This window comes from Podarcis gaigeae (genome assembly GCF_964106915.1).
Source record: "Podarcis gaigeae genome assembly, chromosome: 3".
In the NCBI taxonomy this organism is placed as follows: domain Eukaryota; kingdom Metazoa; phylum Chordata; class Lepidosauria; order Squamata; family Lacertidae; genus Podarcis; species Podarcis gaigeae.
The window spans coordinates 98,588,954-98,606,916 of NC_139680.1; the positions used below are offsets into that span (position 1 = coordinate 98,588,954).

The 17,963-nt window shown below is 47.3% G+C and overlaps 1 protein-coding gene across 1 annotated transcript in view; it reads left to right on the forward strand.

The window, feature by feature from the left end:
* Nucleotides 1-851: 851 nt before the first annotated feature.
* PKDCC (protein kinase domain containing, cytoplasmic) overlaps nt 852-17,963 on the forward strand; it is a 43,846-nt gene continuing 26,734 nt past the window's right edge. Inside the window, exon 1 of the mRNA XM_083733498.1 lies at nt 852-1,982. Coding sequence (XP_083589624.1) covers nt 1,254-1,982 — 729 coding nt within the window. The 5' untranslated portion in view covers nt 852-1,253. The remainder of the gene's footprint in view (nt 1,983-17,963) is intronic.

Below are 17,963 nucleotides of genomic sequence, written 5' to 3' on the forward strand. Positions count from 1 at the left end.
AGCTGCTATTCGGTTTGGGACATATTTTTGAAAGGTCAGCAGTGGGGGGGGGGGGAGCAAAGCAGCTTTCCTCGTCTCACCCATCCTTCTTCTGCTGCCCACTTCCCTGGCTCACATCGGCATTCCGACGTGGGCGCTGCCTGTTCCACAGAGGCTCCTTCACGCGTATGATTCACGGGACAATGCCAGGAGGGCGGCAGATGAAGGGGCGCGGCGGGAGGGTGAAAGCGACGGAAGTATCTGGACAGCTCTTGAGGCATTTAAAAATACACCCCACCCACCCACAAAATCACCACTTGATCATAGACAGAATCGTCACAGCATCCTCAAAATAAGAGGGTTGGAAGAGATAGAGGATGTCAGTTCGTCCGGCTACGACACGCGCACACGTGCGCTAGAGTAAAGGGATGAACTCCTGTCTTCAGATGGACACCCTGCGGCAGTCGGATCCCCAAATCCAGAAAGGTCGAAGCAGAGAAACAACCTTCCAAGACACCCATCCCTGCCTCCCGCCCTCCGACTCCTGACGCTTACAAGCTCTACTTTCCGCATTCCGACGACCCCCTTCCCTTCCCTTCCCTTCCAAGCGGGTCAGGCGGCGATGCCGCGAACCAGCCGCCGGGCACAAAGGGGCCCCAACCACGGTCCCATTCACCGCCGTCTTCTGCGGGCGACACCGTTATCGAGTCCGCGGCAGCCTCCGCCAGGAGCCCCTTTTCCTCTCCGACGCAGAAGCGCCCTCTGGGACCCGTAGTCCTCCCTCCCCGCGCTCTCCATTCTCCGCGCCGAGCGGGAGACTACGTTTCCCATCCACCCCCGTGCCGCCCTCCGCGTTCGGCGGGCGGCGCCGAGCCGCCAATCAGGCGGCGTCACCATGTGTGCAGAACGCTCGGAGGATTCCAAATACATTTCCCTCCCCCGTTCCAAATGCGAACTCCCCTCTCCCTCCTGGCAGGGGTGCAGCTAATAATAAGCGCTTCGGGGAGGCTTTATAAAGGCGGCGCTGGAGGAGGCAAGTGTCATGAGGGTGGCAGGGCAGCGGAGCGGCGGCCGGGCAGCGTGAAGAGGCGGCTGGCGGGTGCTTTTATTTTTGGGAGAGCCGCTGGTGGTTTTCTTTCCTTGGCCGTCGCTGCTGCGGAGCTGGAATGTTGCAAAGGAGCTCGCGGCAGCCAAGCTGATCAGCAGCGGAGGCAAGCAGCGGAGGCAAGCAGCGGCGAGCCGCGATCGCTGCCCTGCCCGAGCTCTCCGGGGCGATGAAGCGGCGCAAGCTGGCCGTGGCCGCCGGCTTCTGCATGTCCTTCCTGCTGGGCACTTTGCTCAACGTCCTCTTCATCCCGGCCTTTGATCCCCAGCAGCAGCAACAGCAGCAGCTCAGCGCGGGCGTCACGCACTCGCTGGCGGGCTCGCCGGGGGAGGCGGGCGGCAGCAGCAGCAGCCGCCCCCTCCCCGAGGACCTCGCCCGGCAGATCCGAGAGCGCTACGAGGAGGTGCTGCGCTACCAGCCGCCTCGGGAGGCAGCTGCCGCCGGCGCTCGCCTGGCAGTGCGACCCCTGGAGCGGCGGCTCATGGATCTGGCTCCGCAGCGGCTCTCTGCCTCCTTGTCTTCTTCTTCCACGGAGCGCAGCAGCAGCAGCCGCCCCAAGCTGCCCGGACCCCGGGCTCCTTCTTGGGGCGGCGCGCCCTGGGACCACCCGCGAGCGCAGCTGGAGCTCTCGCTCGGCCCGCTGGCGCTCGGCTGCCAGGACATCGGCAACGTGAGCAACGTGCACTACCTGGGCTCGGGCTACACCAAGGCCGTCTACAGAGCCGTGCTCAACCGGAGCCTGGCCGTGGCCCTCAAGTCCGTCGATTTCGGCGGCCACGACATCGACAACTGCGTCAAGCTGTACGCCTCCTTGGAAGGCTGCTACCGCCTGGCTTCCTATAAGATCGCCAAGGAGATGGTCTTGTTGCAGAGGCTGCGACACCCCAACATCCTCCAGGTAAATGGGGGGGGTCCCGGTGTGAAGAATTGGGATGGGGGGAGGTAGAGAGACGCAGACAGACACACTGGTTTAATTGTGAGCGATCGAGTGGAGCAACCTAGTTAAACCTTGGGGTTGGATTTTTTGTTGTTGAGATCCTGCCTTATTAAAAATTGTTTAGACGTGTATTGCATTAGGAGAAAAAGGGGAAATTTTGGGAGGGAAGCCATTGTACTGCCAATTCCCGGCGGGGCTGTATTCTTTGCTTCTGGAATAATGATGTTTTAATTGGGCTCTTTTGGAACTGGCGCGTTTGTGGAAGGAGAGTTAATCTGCAGCACAGTCTTCCTGACGCGTCAAGTTAGGGAAGTTTACCAGCGCGGCCGGCCACGTGCGACCTCTCGGTGTTGCTGCTCGCTCCTCCCAAGGCGAAGATGGCACCTAGGTGTTGCAGTGTGATTTCGGATCGAGCCGTCTGGCAGCACATCCGAGACCCGTTTGCTTCTGGAAGTTCCCTTGCGATCTGTCCGAAGGCAAACATGCGCTGCCATGCTCTCCAACCCAAGATTTATAGTTCTAAAGCCCATTTTGGCCACCGATGAACTTCATTTGGAAATAAATCCTAGAGAGATGATATTTTGGGTGGGTGTGACAGAGAACTCTCTGAATTTGCACTTCCAGGAAAAAGTGAATAGGATCAGGATCAGGTCTCGTGATTTTGGCTAGACCGCTTTCCCGATCCTCGACACCTAACGCTGACTCCTCACAAGGAAGTCTCCCAGTGAGTTTCGTGGAACCTGTTCTTATACTTGAGTCCCGGCATAAACTGCAGCCTCAATATTGGACGCACGAAGCTTAAAGGAATTCCTATGAGATTTTCTTCCTTACGTTTATGTGCAATTAAAATGCTTTGATTAATCCTCAGTTGCAGTCCTAAACGCGCAGACTTGGGAGTAAGCTCCATTGAGTTCAATGGGGACTTCTTTCCGTGTATACATGCATAGGATGTTGCCGTTCCTCCGTGTGTTTCGGGGTCGGGATGCTTGAGACAGCTGTTCTGGGGGTATTTCCCCTAAACTTCGGAAATTCTAATCCGATGGGGGAGAATGTTGGATAAATCAGAAATATTTGGCTGCTTTTATTGCGCTAGAGAGGGCCGCAATCCCGAGGAAGCTCAAATTGGAAATATTCTAGTGGATTTAAGACCTCGTATCCTGATAAATTTGCTTAAAACCCAGCTTAAAAAAGAGGGGAAGGGCCGTAGCTCATTGGTACAGTCTGTTTTGCGCTCCAAAGGTCTTTAGTTTAATCCTCAGCATCTTCGAGTAGAGCTGGGGTGGGAACCCCGCCTGAAATGTTGCAGCTCAGTGTGGAGACGATATTGAACTAAATGGATCAATGGTCTGCCCTGGTTTAAGGTAGCTTCGTAACACAGCGATACACAGCTAGCGAGGTGGAGGCTTAGAGGAAATTCTGTCGACAGCAGAACGTGCCAAGTTTGGGAGTCGCACAGAGTTCTTTATCTGTTCTGCCCAATGATTTGTGCAGTGTTATCAGCCTGGATCAAGAAGAAAACTTGAGGAGTTGGGGTAGGCAAATAGGACTTTTCGTACGTCGATTGGGGAAAACTAAGCCGCGACGGTGGCAGTCCCGCGTGTTCAAACCCGCGAGTGCCACAGTCGTGTAGACGTGCAGAAAGGAGGCAGAGACGTCTAGATCCCCCAACCAGCTCTCCGTTTTAATCTCTCTCTGAGCTGGAGACAGGGGAGTGCCAGAAACCCGGGAGAAATCGGGCAAGCTTTCAACAACTCTTGGGAGGTTAGGCGTCCCGTCGAATCGGTGTGGATCTTCTCTGAGATGAGGGGGTCGCGGGGTTCACAGCTCCGCCACGTCGGTTCTCTCAGTAGCGCGGCGCGCAGTGGGATTCTGCCTGAGCTTGCACGGCAGCACCCGAGCGCACCCGGAGGACTAGCGCCGTGAATGCCTAATTGGAAGAGAACCTTGGCTTTCGCTTGATGGTTGAGAGCCGAGCTGCAGACTCCGAACCGCTAAGCGCTCGCTTTAAGTTCTGAGTAGTCAACCGGGTGTCTGCGTTCAGCAAGACACGGGGCCTCGATAACATTCAGCCGCAATTCTTAGCCGACGAGGGCATCGTGGCCGATCTTAGGTTTGAACCGATCTTAGATTTTAAATACTCGTATTAGAAAGAACCCCTTTTCCTCGCGGAGGTCAAGCCTCCCGATGGTGCCCGAATGTCTGTTCCCGGTGCTCCTCGGGACAGGGAACTCATACATTCTCCTGTTTTGTGCAAATATCCATCGGTTGATGTCTACGGGTAATAAATCACACCGTATTCTGGAAAACTGAATCACTTGCAAACTTCACACACAAACACACACCCCGCCGCGGATGCATTAAATCAAGCCTTCACTTTCTCCCGTTGAAATGGCATGGGATCTGAAAACGATTAAGTTGGAAATCCTGTTCCCGCTTACTCGCGAGTAAACCCAGCGGAAGTCGATAGGCGTTCGTATGCGAGAGGAGCTTTATAGCTTCTTCTTCTTCTTCTTTAAAAAGACCACCCGCTATAGTACATTTGTAATACAGAACCACCAAAATAAAATACTAGTGAGTACGTGGGTGTGGAGGGGCAATCTGTCTAAACAAGAGTCTTGGCGGCCTCGATGCCAAACACCCCTTGCTCTGTAACAGGAGGCGGCGATCGGCAAAGCAGTTGAGCAAGAGCCTGTTCCCATCGGCTTGGGTGCCCCTGAGAACAGAGACTCTAGCCGGAGTCTCTTCGGAGGAACCAGGCAGGCTTCGCAATTTCGAATCTAGGTTTTTTGACCCAGTTTGGCAATCGCTTCCCGCTCAGGAAGGAGAACGAGAAACGGCTCATAGCTGCGATCCTGCCAGAGAGAGGGGGTGGGGAGAGCGGCGAGGAGTCGGGAGGGGAGATAACCCGAGAGAGAGAGAGAGAGAGAGAGAGAGAGAGAGAGAGAGAGAGAGAGAGAGATCTCCCCTCTCCAGAAACAGCAGCGAGAGGAGAAGGAGGTCTCTGTTAGCAATTTTGACTCGGGAGCACATCAGATTGGTCTTGTCAAAAGCGCAGACAAGGCGGTCGATGGAGCTTGACAGCTAAAGCTTCCCTTCCCATCCCCCTCTGTTGTTGTTTTTAAAGAGGACTTTGTTTCACCTTGTGTTTCTCGCTGGAGATGGGTGTGCGCAATTTCTTCCCCTTTGGGCCTGTCGACAATGTCATATTCTCAGATAAAGGGGGGGGGGGAGAGAGATAGATTCCCTGTTTGTACCCCTTCTTCCCTTCCCTTGCCACTGTTTGGCTGCCATCCTATGCCTGGGAATAATCCACAGTGAATCTGCTGATGGGTCTTGCTTTCCAAATCAACATGCGTAAACCTGACTGTAAACCCCTCTTCTCTCCCCAACCCCACCAGCAGTACCCCGACAGCCTCTCATTCAGGCAGTTACATTTCCTACAGATGATCCCTTTTCAGGTCCTCACTCAGGACAGAGCCACTTCTTTGAACTAGCTCCAGTTTTGAGAAAAAGTGTCTTTGGACTAAGCCACCTTTAAGGCAAAATCTAACCTGTCCTTGGGAAGGAAGTTTCGCTGAGTTGAAATGGGCTTACCCCAAGGAAGCATGGCGAGGAATACCAGCCCTAGAGAATTCCCAGAGGCCAATTTATTGGGGCTGCAGGGTCTCTCCGACAGCCAGGATCCGACTTCATCTCAAGCTGTAGCCATCGCTTTCAGGCCTCTTTAAGGACTGTGCTTGTTAACAAGAGCTTATGTGGGCTTTTCGGTGGGGTGGGGGACCCACACAGAATTTGGCTGGCCTCCTCGCACAATGAAAGCCCGGCCTCTATCAAAAGCCGGGCATTTAGCCTCTCTCTCTGTAGACACCCAGCCGCTCTGCAGAGAAAAGATTTGTTTTGAGCGAGTCTCTTCCATTAGGCCCATGAAAATTAGAGGAGGCGCAATGAGCTGTTCCTCTTATTTGTAATTCCATGGAGCACGTCTCAGAAATGCCTATCTTCTCTTCCCCCTCCCCAGTTCCTTTTGTGAGCAAATATCCTGATGGGGAGGACCCTGAAAGAGAATCAAGGGCCATCTAGTTACCTCCATTCAGAGCCTCTTTCTCCCGCCTTGGTCAATTACGACTTCATGGATTAAGTGCCACCCCAATTATGAGTAAATTTCATTTAAATAATCAGAACCATATTTGCCAATGGGGTTTAGATTGCTTTGGCGTCCTCGCAGGCTCAGTAAGGTTTACTCAAGCAGGATCCCCAACACGCTGGAGGGAAGGCGGATGTGAAATAAGAAAAACCGCCAGCATAATTTCATTTTTTAAAATCCTGGTGAAATGCAGACAAGCACTAAATGCTTCCTAAGGCATTACAGGCAAAGGATCTGAATAAAAAGGAAGCCAGTAGATCTAGCTGGATATTATCATGGACCCACTCCCACAGATAGATCTATTGTCAGTGGCGTAGCGTGGGGGGTGCAGGGGGGCCGGCTGCACCGGGCGCAACATCTGGGGGTTAGGGTTAGGGGGCGCAAATCCACGGGTTAGGGGGCACAAATTACTTGCCTTGCCCCGGGTGCTGACAACCCACGCTACACCACTGTCTATTGTTGCTCTGAGAGCTTTTGAAATAGCTTTTTCAGAGGATGTTTGGGGTAAGACCAGAGTGCGGCTTTCTGTTTTGTGCATTCAATATTCATGCTTTTTAGAACCCCCCCCCCACAAAGGATTTCAGTCAGCTATGAGGTTGTATCAAGCTACCGATGTATACTGTGAATACTGCAGTCTGATTCTTTTCTGCTCCAAAATAGTGAGCATCAACCTGTCTAGAACCCTACAGAAGATTGCTCTCAAGCAGCGGTTCCCAAATGCCCCCCTTTCTGCCCACGGACCACTTGAAAATGACTGGGGGTCCTGGTGGACCACTTAAATATTTTTCTGCCTGTGGTACCAATTGTAATTCCTTAGACTTCAAATGCAATATAAGAAAGAAAAGAAGCAATTAAAAAGTACATTAAAAATTAATATCAAATATTCAGTGAAATGGATGTGCCCATTTCCCAGCTTCAGCCACAGATCTGCAGGCACACTGTGGGACCCCTTGAATGAAGATTGTAGGCCACAGTTTGGGAGCCTCTGCTTTAGACCTTCCCATTTTTAAACTGAGCAGGATTTAACGGCACGTTCCAACAAACCCCCAGACAAGCCAAAATCCTTCTAAGAGTCTAGAAGGCTGAATCTGTTCTGTCCTTGAGAGGTTTTGGAATATGGTTTAAGTGCAGGTCTCATTTCATTTTAGCTTTAAAGTGGATTATCTTTTTCAACTGGGCTCGTCTCCATGCTGGAAGCTGGATTCTGTAAGGATGCTATGGAGAGCCCTGCTGGACTGCAGCAAAGTTCCATCTAGTCCAGAATCATATTTTGAATGCTGGCCAGCCCCAATATTTTTGGGAAGCACCCAGCACAGCCCGAAGCCTCCTGTTTTAATTGCTGCACTGTTGCCTTAGTGTATATTTTAATTACGAATGTCTATATCTTAATGTTTGTGCAATTTGCCTTAATATTTTGGAAGCCATTTAGAAGCCTATTTTTGGCATCAAGCAGTATTTCATTAAATACTACTACTGCTGCTAATAATAATGATGATGTAAAAGGCAGAAACCCCTGCAAACTGTCTCTCCGCTTCTGCCTCTAAACACGGAGATCCCATTTAGGACTGCCTGCCTTCATATAAGCCTATCTGTGTTTAAGTTTTTAGGAAGCTGCTTTATGCTGAGACAGACTGTCTGTCTGTCAAGCTCAGCATTGTTGACACTGACTGGCAGTGATTCAGATCAAGGGTCCCTCCCAGCCCCACCTGGAGATGCCAGGAATTGAACTTGTGACCTTCTGCATGCCAGGCAGATGTTCTGCCCCTGGTCCTTGCCAAGCCTTCTTCAGAGGCTGCCTTGTGTTTGCTCCCCACATCTGAGTTAAGGTTTATACTAGCAATGAGAGAGACAGGGCCTTTTTGGTAGTGGTGCCATTTACCTGGTGCCTACTACTCTGTCAGTCTTTCCAGTGCCAGTGGAGTCGTTCATATTTTCTAGACCTTTTTAATGGTTTTGCTTGAGTTTATCTCATTTTGGTTTTACATGTTCTTTCCCCCTTCCCTTTTATTTCTTATAAAACCACCCTGGCAAAAAAGATGCAATACAAATATTATAATATAAACACACAAAGAAAGAAAAATAATAATAATTTGAACAATAATGAATATTAGCCTCTCCTTCATGAATTTGTCTCATTCTTCCTCATCTGAGTTTCTGGCCAAGACTTCCATAGATTAATTTTGCATGCATTTGTGTGACAACATTTCTTCTGCCTTATAATCTTAGTTTCTGATTTCATCCTTCGTCCTCTGAAGTGAATAATGGCAAAACCAGCCGCTTGCAAAAAGCATCACTTCACTGATCTCGTTATATAAATTTCTGGGAAAGCTTGAAACTCCATCCCTTGGCACCCCTACCCCAGGCCCTTCTGACTTCTGATTTAATTTTGACAGGAGGGGACAGCCTTTCTAAATAAACCCAACCTGTTTAGGCGAACTTCCTAAAGCAAAGCTCTTAGTGTCCAGAGAAAGTGTAGAGAGCTTTCAAGAACAGAAGCTCATTTTCCTTTTACTGCTTCCTTGAGTGCAGGGAATACACTGGAGACCACCCATTCTCCTGCTCTTCTCTCCAGCTCAGCAGCACATCCATCTACGGTGAGTGACGGGTTGCCACGGGCCTCCAAAGCATTAGTGAATTAGCCTATTTATCCACAAATAGCCCCTTATTCTGGAGCAGCCTGTAATCTCCAATCAGAAATCAGAACTGGTGGCTTGGAATCTCAGAGTATATATATATAGGATCACTCAACACAAACTATTTACCCTTTCAATTCCCTTCAAGCAGTACTGGCTCCAGACAATCCCATACATGAGTTTTGAAATCCACGTGGCATCCTTCCCTGCGCAGTGAAAATATAATAGTAAATTCAGTGGCAGGTTGACACTCTTTCCCCATTTTTGGATCATTAGAAAGCTTTTACTGTTTCTGAACGTGACAACTCTTGCTCCATTGGTGACCCATGCCTCTGGAAGGTCAAGGCTTGATTACTGCAACACAGTTTCTGTGGGGCTGCCCTTGAAGGCGACTTGGACGTCTTCTTACCTGGTGCAGAAAACTGCTGCATGCCTTCTGATACTCATCCTCTTCTATGACAACTACCAGTTTGCTCCTGGGCCCAATTCAAGGTGCATGTTTGAACTTTGAAGGCCTTGCATATCCTGGGACGTTTGTATCTCAAGTATGTTCTTTCTCTCCCCATAATCCACATGAATTCACTCACCTGTCAAGGTACATCATTGAATATATATGGGCTGTCTATATTTGCAGGAAGAACAAACTAGGATGTCTTGGGGCTGAGTACTCACAGTGCCAGCTCCGAAAGTAATCTCTTACTGACAGAGATTAGACTGGCTTCAAGAGCAGTTTCGTTAGGTTGACGTTTGGCTGAATACTTTTTCTGTGATTCTTCACAGAAGAGTGGATTCATTTTAAATCCAAGCTCCTCTTTTGCCAGCTGGGAATGGCAGCAGATGAGGGGAGGCAGAATTTATTATTATTATTATTATTATATTATTATTATTATTATTATTATTATTATTAAATTTTATATACCACCATATACCCGCAGGTCTCAGGGTGGTTCACAGGATTAAATCAGAATATAAAACAGCAAAATACATTATCAAAATAAAAGCAAAACAACCCAATTACACCCCCCTGCAACCCCCCCCATTTTAAAAGGGCATAGGATGTCAATCAACCAAAGGCCTGGTTAAAGAGGAATGTTTTTTGCCTGGCGCCTAGAAATAAGAACGTCACATTATGCAAACATGGACAAACTACTTTTGTTTTTCAGCTGGGGTGCAGACAGGCAGCTAAATGTCTGTTTTTGACTCTTGGGGTTTTTCCTTAAAGGTAATAATAGCTAGTTCATATTCTAAAAGTAAAGTGCCCCCCCTTTTCTCCTTAAAGCATTTAATGGGATATAAATAGACTGAATGCACAAATGCTTCTGAACAGCTGTTTAATTTATAAGAAAATGTAATTGAGTGATCGATTGCAATTTGAATCAGCATGGATGCCTTTAGTCGAATTGATGACCCTAACATGTAAGGAAACTGATTCGTGGTTTTTTAGTGAGTTACAAAAAGAAAGAATTCCACCATATTTTCCTTTTCTGTGTACTAAATTTTGACAGGCGCACACATATATTAATAAATAAAATAAAATAAATAAGTGTTCACCTTCAGGAGTCCAGATGGGCCAAATGAGAATGTAAGGAGAACCCCAATAGATCAGGCCAATGGCCTGTCCAGCCCAGCATCCTCTCCTCACCGTGGCCAATCAGATGCCATTGGGCAAGAGCACCCTCACCACTTACACTTCCCGGCCACGGATATTCAGAAGCATATCGCCTCGGACACCAGAGGTCACCCACAACCATCACAACTATGATTGATTAAGGCTAGCCATTGACCGTTTTATCCTCCACAATTTTATCTACAAATACCCTTTAAAGCAATTTGAGTTTGTCAACATCCCTGCACCTTGTTGATAGCAGATCCTGTGGCTTAAGTTTGCTCTGTGTGAAGAAGTGCTTTGGTTTTGTCTGTCCTGGGTTTCCCAACATTGGATGGCCAGAGTTCTAGTATTATGAGGGAGAAAAACATAATTCAGTTGAATCACGCCTCTGTGACGTCCCCCGCTTACTTGCCTTCTTTTTTCCGAAACTAAACAAGCCCATGCCTTTTCTTATAAGGGCGCTGCTCCCAGCCCTGTGGACATTGAGAAAATCAGAAAAAACACAGAAAACAAGATGAAGGGATATTGGGGAGAGTTCAGCTGTGGAAGGCCTGTCTGTACCAAAAAACGCATCTTTGCAAAGAAAATACATGATCTGGTTCGGCCCCTTACAACTACTTTTTCTAAATAACAACAGTAACAACTGCTTCTAAATAAGAACAACAAAAACGTGTGTGTATGTATGTGTGTGTGTGCGCGCGCCCACACACACGCCTTATGGGGCATTTCAAGTTGCTTGTCAATTTCAATTCCTCCACATCTCGCACCAAGTGTGGTTCCACCCCCGCCAGCCATTGTGATGGGCAGGTGCAGATCAAAATGAGAATGTCGTTTGTTCTGGAATGAAGGGAGGTGGTGGAGGAGCAGCGGAGGAGAGTGTCTCATTAAGGTTGATTTAATAATGAGGGGCATTTGAGAAAGGGGGGATCTGGGTCACTGACTTATTGTATCTGAAGATTTAGAAGCCCCACTAATTGCTTTGCAGCCCTCCTCCATCAAACTCCACTGATGGCCTGTCTATCTCTTTTCTCCTGACCTGTAAGTGGGGAGGGGAGGGGGAAGAATCACCAAATTCCTGGATTTTTACCATATAATACTGTGGAAAACAGCAGGCATATTCATATATTGACTCTGTACCTGCCGCCACCTCCCAGTCTGGAGAAGGCAGAGAAATCCTTTGCTTGGTAACTGCAGTAACTTAGCTGTTAATTTCAAACAATGGCTGTGATTGTAAAGAGACAATAGCGATGTTTGATTTACTGTAATCAAACATAATTATAAGCCTCATGCAGGCTCAGCCGGTCATAAACAGCTCGTCTCAAACAATTCTTCTTCTGATGTTAGCGCCAACTGGCAGGAAAGCTGATTGTAACCGTCAAGGGACTTTGGAAATGTGGTGTATTTCTCTTAGGGTTCTGTTCACCCGGTAGAGGCTCCCTGGGAATGGGGTCTGTCCAACCAGCTCTCTTATTTCCCCCCCACTGTGCAGTGAAGACTTTATTGGAGGGGTGTGTGTGTGTCTTCAGTGTATGTTGATAAAAACGAGCTTCTACTCATCTGTTTCCAGCTTTTAGGGGCGGAACTTGGCAATCCTAGATGCATACATCTGGAATGTTGCTGGCCATGGGGAAAAAATGGAAAAAGTCATTTTAACATGTGATAATTTTGGTCTTTATGTGTTTCTTTGGTGTGGTGGTTTTTTGTTTTGCTGAAAGCCTTCTTGGGGTCCATATTAGTACAGGCATCCCCAAACACGGCCCTTTAGCTGTTATGGACTACAATTCCCATCATCCCTGACCGCTGGTCCTGTTAGCTAGGGATGATGGGAGTTGTAGTCCCAGAACAGCTGGAGGGCTGAGTTTGGGGGTGCCTGTTTTGGTAGAATAGCTACTGATTAAATACAATAAATGTTTTTCTGATTTGCCAGTAAAGTCACACAGATAGGGCCCAGTCCAACCACAGACTAGATATCAAACTATCTCTCCCCTTATGATGTCATGAATTTGAGAGTTAACAGACCAGTAGATGCTGATTCAAATCTCTGCTCATTCAAGACGGGTGAGGATAAATCTCCATCCTAATCTTACCTCCTATGGTTACATGAGGACAAAATGAGGTGGGTGGAGGGCGTGATGCCCTATGTTCTGCTTGGACCTCCTTGGGGAAAAGGCAGGAAACAAAGATGCTAAAAGTAGGTAATAATGGAGTTAAATTTTCTGTGATAACTAACCATGAAGTTAAACCCACTGAAGCATCTGCAGGCTGCTGCTTCTCCTCCTCCTCCTCCTCCTCCTCCTCCTTCTTCTTCTTTGCTGTTTTGCACTGACTCATGGTGGCCCCAGCAGAAGATTTCTCACTGGGGGTTGGTTGTCTTCTTGCTGTGGACAAGACATCTCAAGGTGATGCATGTATCCAGCCAGATTGGCGGGGTATAAATAATAAAATTATTATTATTATTATTATTATTATTATTATTATTATTATTATTATTATCCTGGTTGGTTCTTGATGGAGGGTGAAGCGAGGTGGTGAGGTCAAAGCAATGCCACCTCCTGGCAATTTGCTGGAGTCCATCACGGTCCAAGGAAGGTTGCTGGAGGGGGCTGGCAGGAGACAGGAGGTGGGTTGACGGAGAAGACAGATGCAGCTTGGCGTGGAAAGATGAATTACACAAAGTGCTTCTTTCTTGCGGGAATGCTTCCCCAAAGGCCCAGATGTTATCCTGAGCCTTTAAGAGTGAGGAAAGGATCTGTTAGCAAGAACTCTGCTGCCGTTGGAAGCCCAGAGCTGATACAATTGCAAACCAGCCATAACTATCCGTGTCATTATTAGACGAGAGCCGGAGGTCTCTGCTCTGAAAGGGCTGGACTGCAAATTCTTAGGGGGAAATTGAGGAAGGCGAGGTAGTGCAGTTTTTAAGAGGAAGCAGGTAAAAATGTGCTCGATAATGTTGAATAAAAGGCCCCACCTCCCTCACTTTCCAAACTGCCCTTTCTCAAAATAAATGCAGCCCAATTTATCAAGTTGCATCTTTCGACACCCTCTATTATTCGTCTCATGTAGATCACTCCCTAAGGGGTCTGTTCCAGTTTGCTGTTTCTTTAATAGGAGCGGGTGACAACCCTCATCTGCTTTTTCTTCAAAATCCTCACCACAAAAGGCCTGTTCTTGGACCCGTTGTGACTAATTTCAGTACCCTTTCGAAACAACTGAGGTTTGCAACAGAAGGCAGTTTTATGTCGGAACAGGCCGATGGTGTAAAGGGTGCATCTAAAGAGCTGGCTGAAGAGTCATTCCATTTCGCCAGCCTGGGAACACGGAGCACTGTAGGAAGTTATGCAAGGAGAGCCAGGGATTCCTAACTCTGAATTCTTCGCACTTTCGCTTTGATCTTGTCTACGCTACACATTTAAAGCAGTAGAATACCGCTATAAAAGGACATGGTTTCTTCCCCCAAAGATTTCTGGGCGTTGTAATTTGTTAACTGTATCCTTACCCCACAGATGCCCACTTGACCGCTTCAGTCTGTAGAACTGATGCTGTTACAACTGCTACATCACACTCATTCCACATTTGTAAGAACTGAGTCTTTTAGTGTGGCAACTTTGGAACTCCCTGCCTATTGACATCAGTCAAGCGCCTTCACTGTACTGTTTCTGGCACCTGCAAAAACCATTTTCATTTTGGCAAGATATGTAGAATGCCAGCAGGTGTTTTTTTTGTGTGTTTGTGTGTTTGTGTATTGTTTATTGTTGGTTTAAATTATGTTTTAAATAGATATTTTCAACTATTTTTTTACTGATGATTTCATCCTTGTGTTTTATTCTTCTTGTGAACTGCTTTGAAGCTTTTTTTAAAAAAAACCCAATTAAGCGGCACATAAATTTTACGAAATTATATAAATTTGAAATGCTTCTTGGGAAGCAATTCATAAATGAAATAGATTTTTAGTTTTTTTTAATATACCTCCTCATGGTATTGCTTGTCATGAAAATAGCATATTTTCCAGGGCGCACAAAAAGCAAAGGTAGCTGTGCTGATCTGTTAGAGAAGAACTCAAATAAAAATCCACAGCTTGAGTGATGACTTTTATTAAGACCAACCAAACAGCAGCCACTGCTCTCAGATGACACAGAAAGATGTTGCCCGCTGTGGATTTGGGGATTTTTTTCCCAGGAGCATCATTTGAAGTTGTTATCTTTTTTTGGTGGGGAGTGTGCCTTTGTGTGTATGTATTTGTGGCAAACCTGTGTATGATTCAAGATGCAATTTCCGAAAGCATTGTGTTAAGAACATTTGATGGAGTTATTATTATTTTTTAATGCTTCTTGATTTCCAGAGGATGGAGCAGCAGGGAGAAAATCTTGACGAATAGCAACATGTCTTATAGGCTTTTCATCTGCTGCTGTTGACTGCAGTTAATGTGATGCTGTTTAACAGCTCTTTGTTAGCTTTCCTTTCTTGTGATTTTTTTTTAAACAACCCAACAACTTATTTTTATTTTAAGCCACCTTTTTAGTTTGATTCCCTCTTGGAAAAGTAGCAGATAATTATCCAAATAAAGAATGTGATCTGAAAGGCCGAGTCAGGCCAAATGTTCTCACTCTTCCCTAACAACATCCTTGCATCTTTCATAACTTGGCTGTCTCTCAGGGTGAGCCAGCATGGCTCAGTGCTGGAGTATGTGAATTGGAGTAATAGAAGATTTTTCAGTGGCATTTGCTAAGCCCTTTATTCAAACATTCAGAAGGGCTGTGGCTCAGTGCTAGAGCACCTGCTTTGCATTCTCTGGCATCTCCAGTCCAGGTAGTGATTGTTGGAAGATTCAAGACAGATAAGAGAGAAGACTTCTTCACACAGCACATTGTTAGACTATGGAACTCCCACCCATAAGAGCCAGCAACTTGAATGGCTGTTCTCTGCTTCCATGGTCAGAGACAGTAATGCTTCTGAATAACAGTTGCTGGTATTCCACATGAAGGGAGAGGGCTCTTCTGCTTGAATCCTGCTTGCGAGTTTCCCACAGGCATCTGGTTGGCCACTGTGAGAACAGAATGCGGCCTAGATGGGCCATTGGCTATTTTTATGTTCTTACGTTGGGGCTGTCACTGGTATTGCAGCCAGGCTAAGCAGGCAGGCAGGGAGTGCCCAGGCACAGACAGCCAAGGTGTCCTTCTGGGGCTCAGATTGTGAACCAATCCGGAGGAGAACTGGGGCTCAGCATTATGGGGCAGGGCAGATTCATAGTGGTTCCACCCCTCCCTCTGGAATTTGCCAGACTCCCTAGTTCCATTATTATTTATAAAGTGCCACTGGAATAAATGACGCTTCCATAGTAACGTAAGCAAAAGGCAGGCGTTCTCCACTGAAATTTACACTGTGTGCCAGTGTGTATTTATTTTCATTTAGCAAGATTTTTTTGACCACTTGATCAAAACTGTCTAAGCTGTGTACACAACTAAACTGTCAAGAAAACACAGCTAGAATACACACAAAACCATTGATGTAACTGTATATAGGAACGAAAACACATGCAGATAAAATCTGGGAAACATAGGCGCCAACTCCATGGGGCCTGAGGGGGCCCGAGCCCCCTCAAAAATTCATTTGGGGGGGCTCTGCCCCCCCAATAATTTAAGAAAATTATTAGTTATATTATGCTTTGTAAAATCACAAAATTATGTTGGTATTTTTTATTTTCCTTGTTTGATGATAGTTACCTTTTAAAATACATTCAGTAATGAGTTAAAACAAAGCCACTCCCGATCTAGAGAGGGGGTGGGGTTGCGGGCTCTCGACCCATCAACAATCTCGAGGGGATTCCCCCTAGCTCATTAATATTCACCACCCACGGCGGCAGCCAATCGGCTGCCGCGAAGGGCGGGCCCTCATAGGTTCACTTAAGGTCGGGGCAGCCTGGGGCTCGCCCCTTTCGTTCCCCCAGCAGCAGCGGTTTGGAGGTCTTGGGCCCCCCCAATATTTTTTATAAGTCGGTATGGGCCCCCGCCCCCCAATATTTTTTATAAGTCGGCGCCCCTGCTGGGAAACATTTAAAACTAGTATAAGTAAACAAATTATTGGGGTGGGGGCATCTCTCTAAGTAGGCCCATTGATGATGATGATAACAATAATATAAATAAATAAATAAATAAATAAATAAAAATTTGTTATTTATACCCCACCTATCTGGCTGGGCTTCCTCAGCCACTCTGGGCAGCTTCCAAAAAAATATTAAAATACCGTAATACATCAAACATTAAAAGCTTCCCTAAACAAGGCTGCCTTCAGATGTCTTCTAAAAGTCTGGTAGTTGTTGCTCTTTTTGAGAGGGCGCTCCACAGGGTGGGTGCCACTACCAAGAAGGCCCTCTGCTTGGTTCCCTGTAACTTGGCTTCTAGCAGTGAGGGAACCGCCAGAAGGCCCTCAGTGCTGGACCTCAGCGTCCGGGCAGAACGATGGGGGTGGAGATGCTCCTTCAGATATACTGAATATTGAAATTGGTGAATTTAGCTTCAGTCATGTCTACTCTGAGTATTTATTGTGTTTTTATCAAAGGAGCTCAAGGTGGCATAGATGGCTCTCCCCCTCCTCATTTAATCCCCACAGCAACCATGTGAGGCAGGTGAGGCTGAGAGGCAGGGACTGGCTCTCACAGTGAGCTTCACGGCAGAGTGGGGTTTCGAACCCTGAGTCTCCCAGGTCCCAGTCTCGGGGTTTGTTTTGTTTGGGGGAAGAAAGCTGAGGGGTTAAGTCAAAGCATTTTGGATGTAGCAGGCTTTAAGGTTGGTTTGGAAGAGAGAGAGAAGAGAGGCATAGGGGAATTCCAGGCATTTGGAGCAGCGAGAGAGAGTGGTCAGAGACGGTAAGTAGAACAGAACACCTCCATGCAGTGCCGGGTTGGATTATAGGAAAAATGCCTTTCTGTGAATTATTCTGGACTTGCATCGTCCTTGCTACATAGAAGCTGGCTCTTAACTGTTTCTCTTTTTGGAACATGTTGTCCCTCCCTCCTCCTCTCTGGGCATAGAAAAGCAACACTTTTGCTAAGGCCTTTTCTTGGCATGTATTCTTTTCAACAAATCCAGCTATGGAAATCTCACTTAAGCCAGAAAGGGTTTTCTGTTTGTCTATCTCTACCCATTGACGGCAGCTTACTAGGGGTCTTTTATTTTGTGTTTCAAACATGTCGGTTTTTGTGTCCTGTCTGACCTTTGGCTTCTGTTTGGGCAGGGGGCGCGTCTGAAAAAGGGTTCATTCTCGTCACCGTAATTTGTTGTTCTCTCCCACCTCCGAAGGAAATCTGAAGGAGCAGAAAAAGCCTGGCTAGTGGTGCAGTGGTAAAATGTGGCAGATGCACACTGCTTGGATTTGCCCAAGGAAGAATTAGATGGGTGGGAGAAGCCTTGAATTAGATGCAACAGAAAGAGGTGGAAATGAGACCTATAGTGGTTAAAGTGAGGTTGAGAGGCCAGAGTTTGAACCCCTACTCAGCCATGAAGCTCACTCAGCCTAACCTACCTCACAGGGTTGTTGTGTGAGGGTAAAATGAGGAGGGG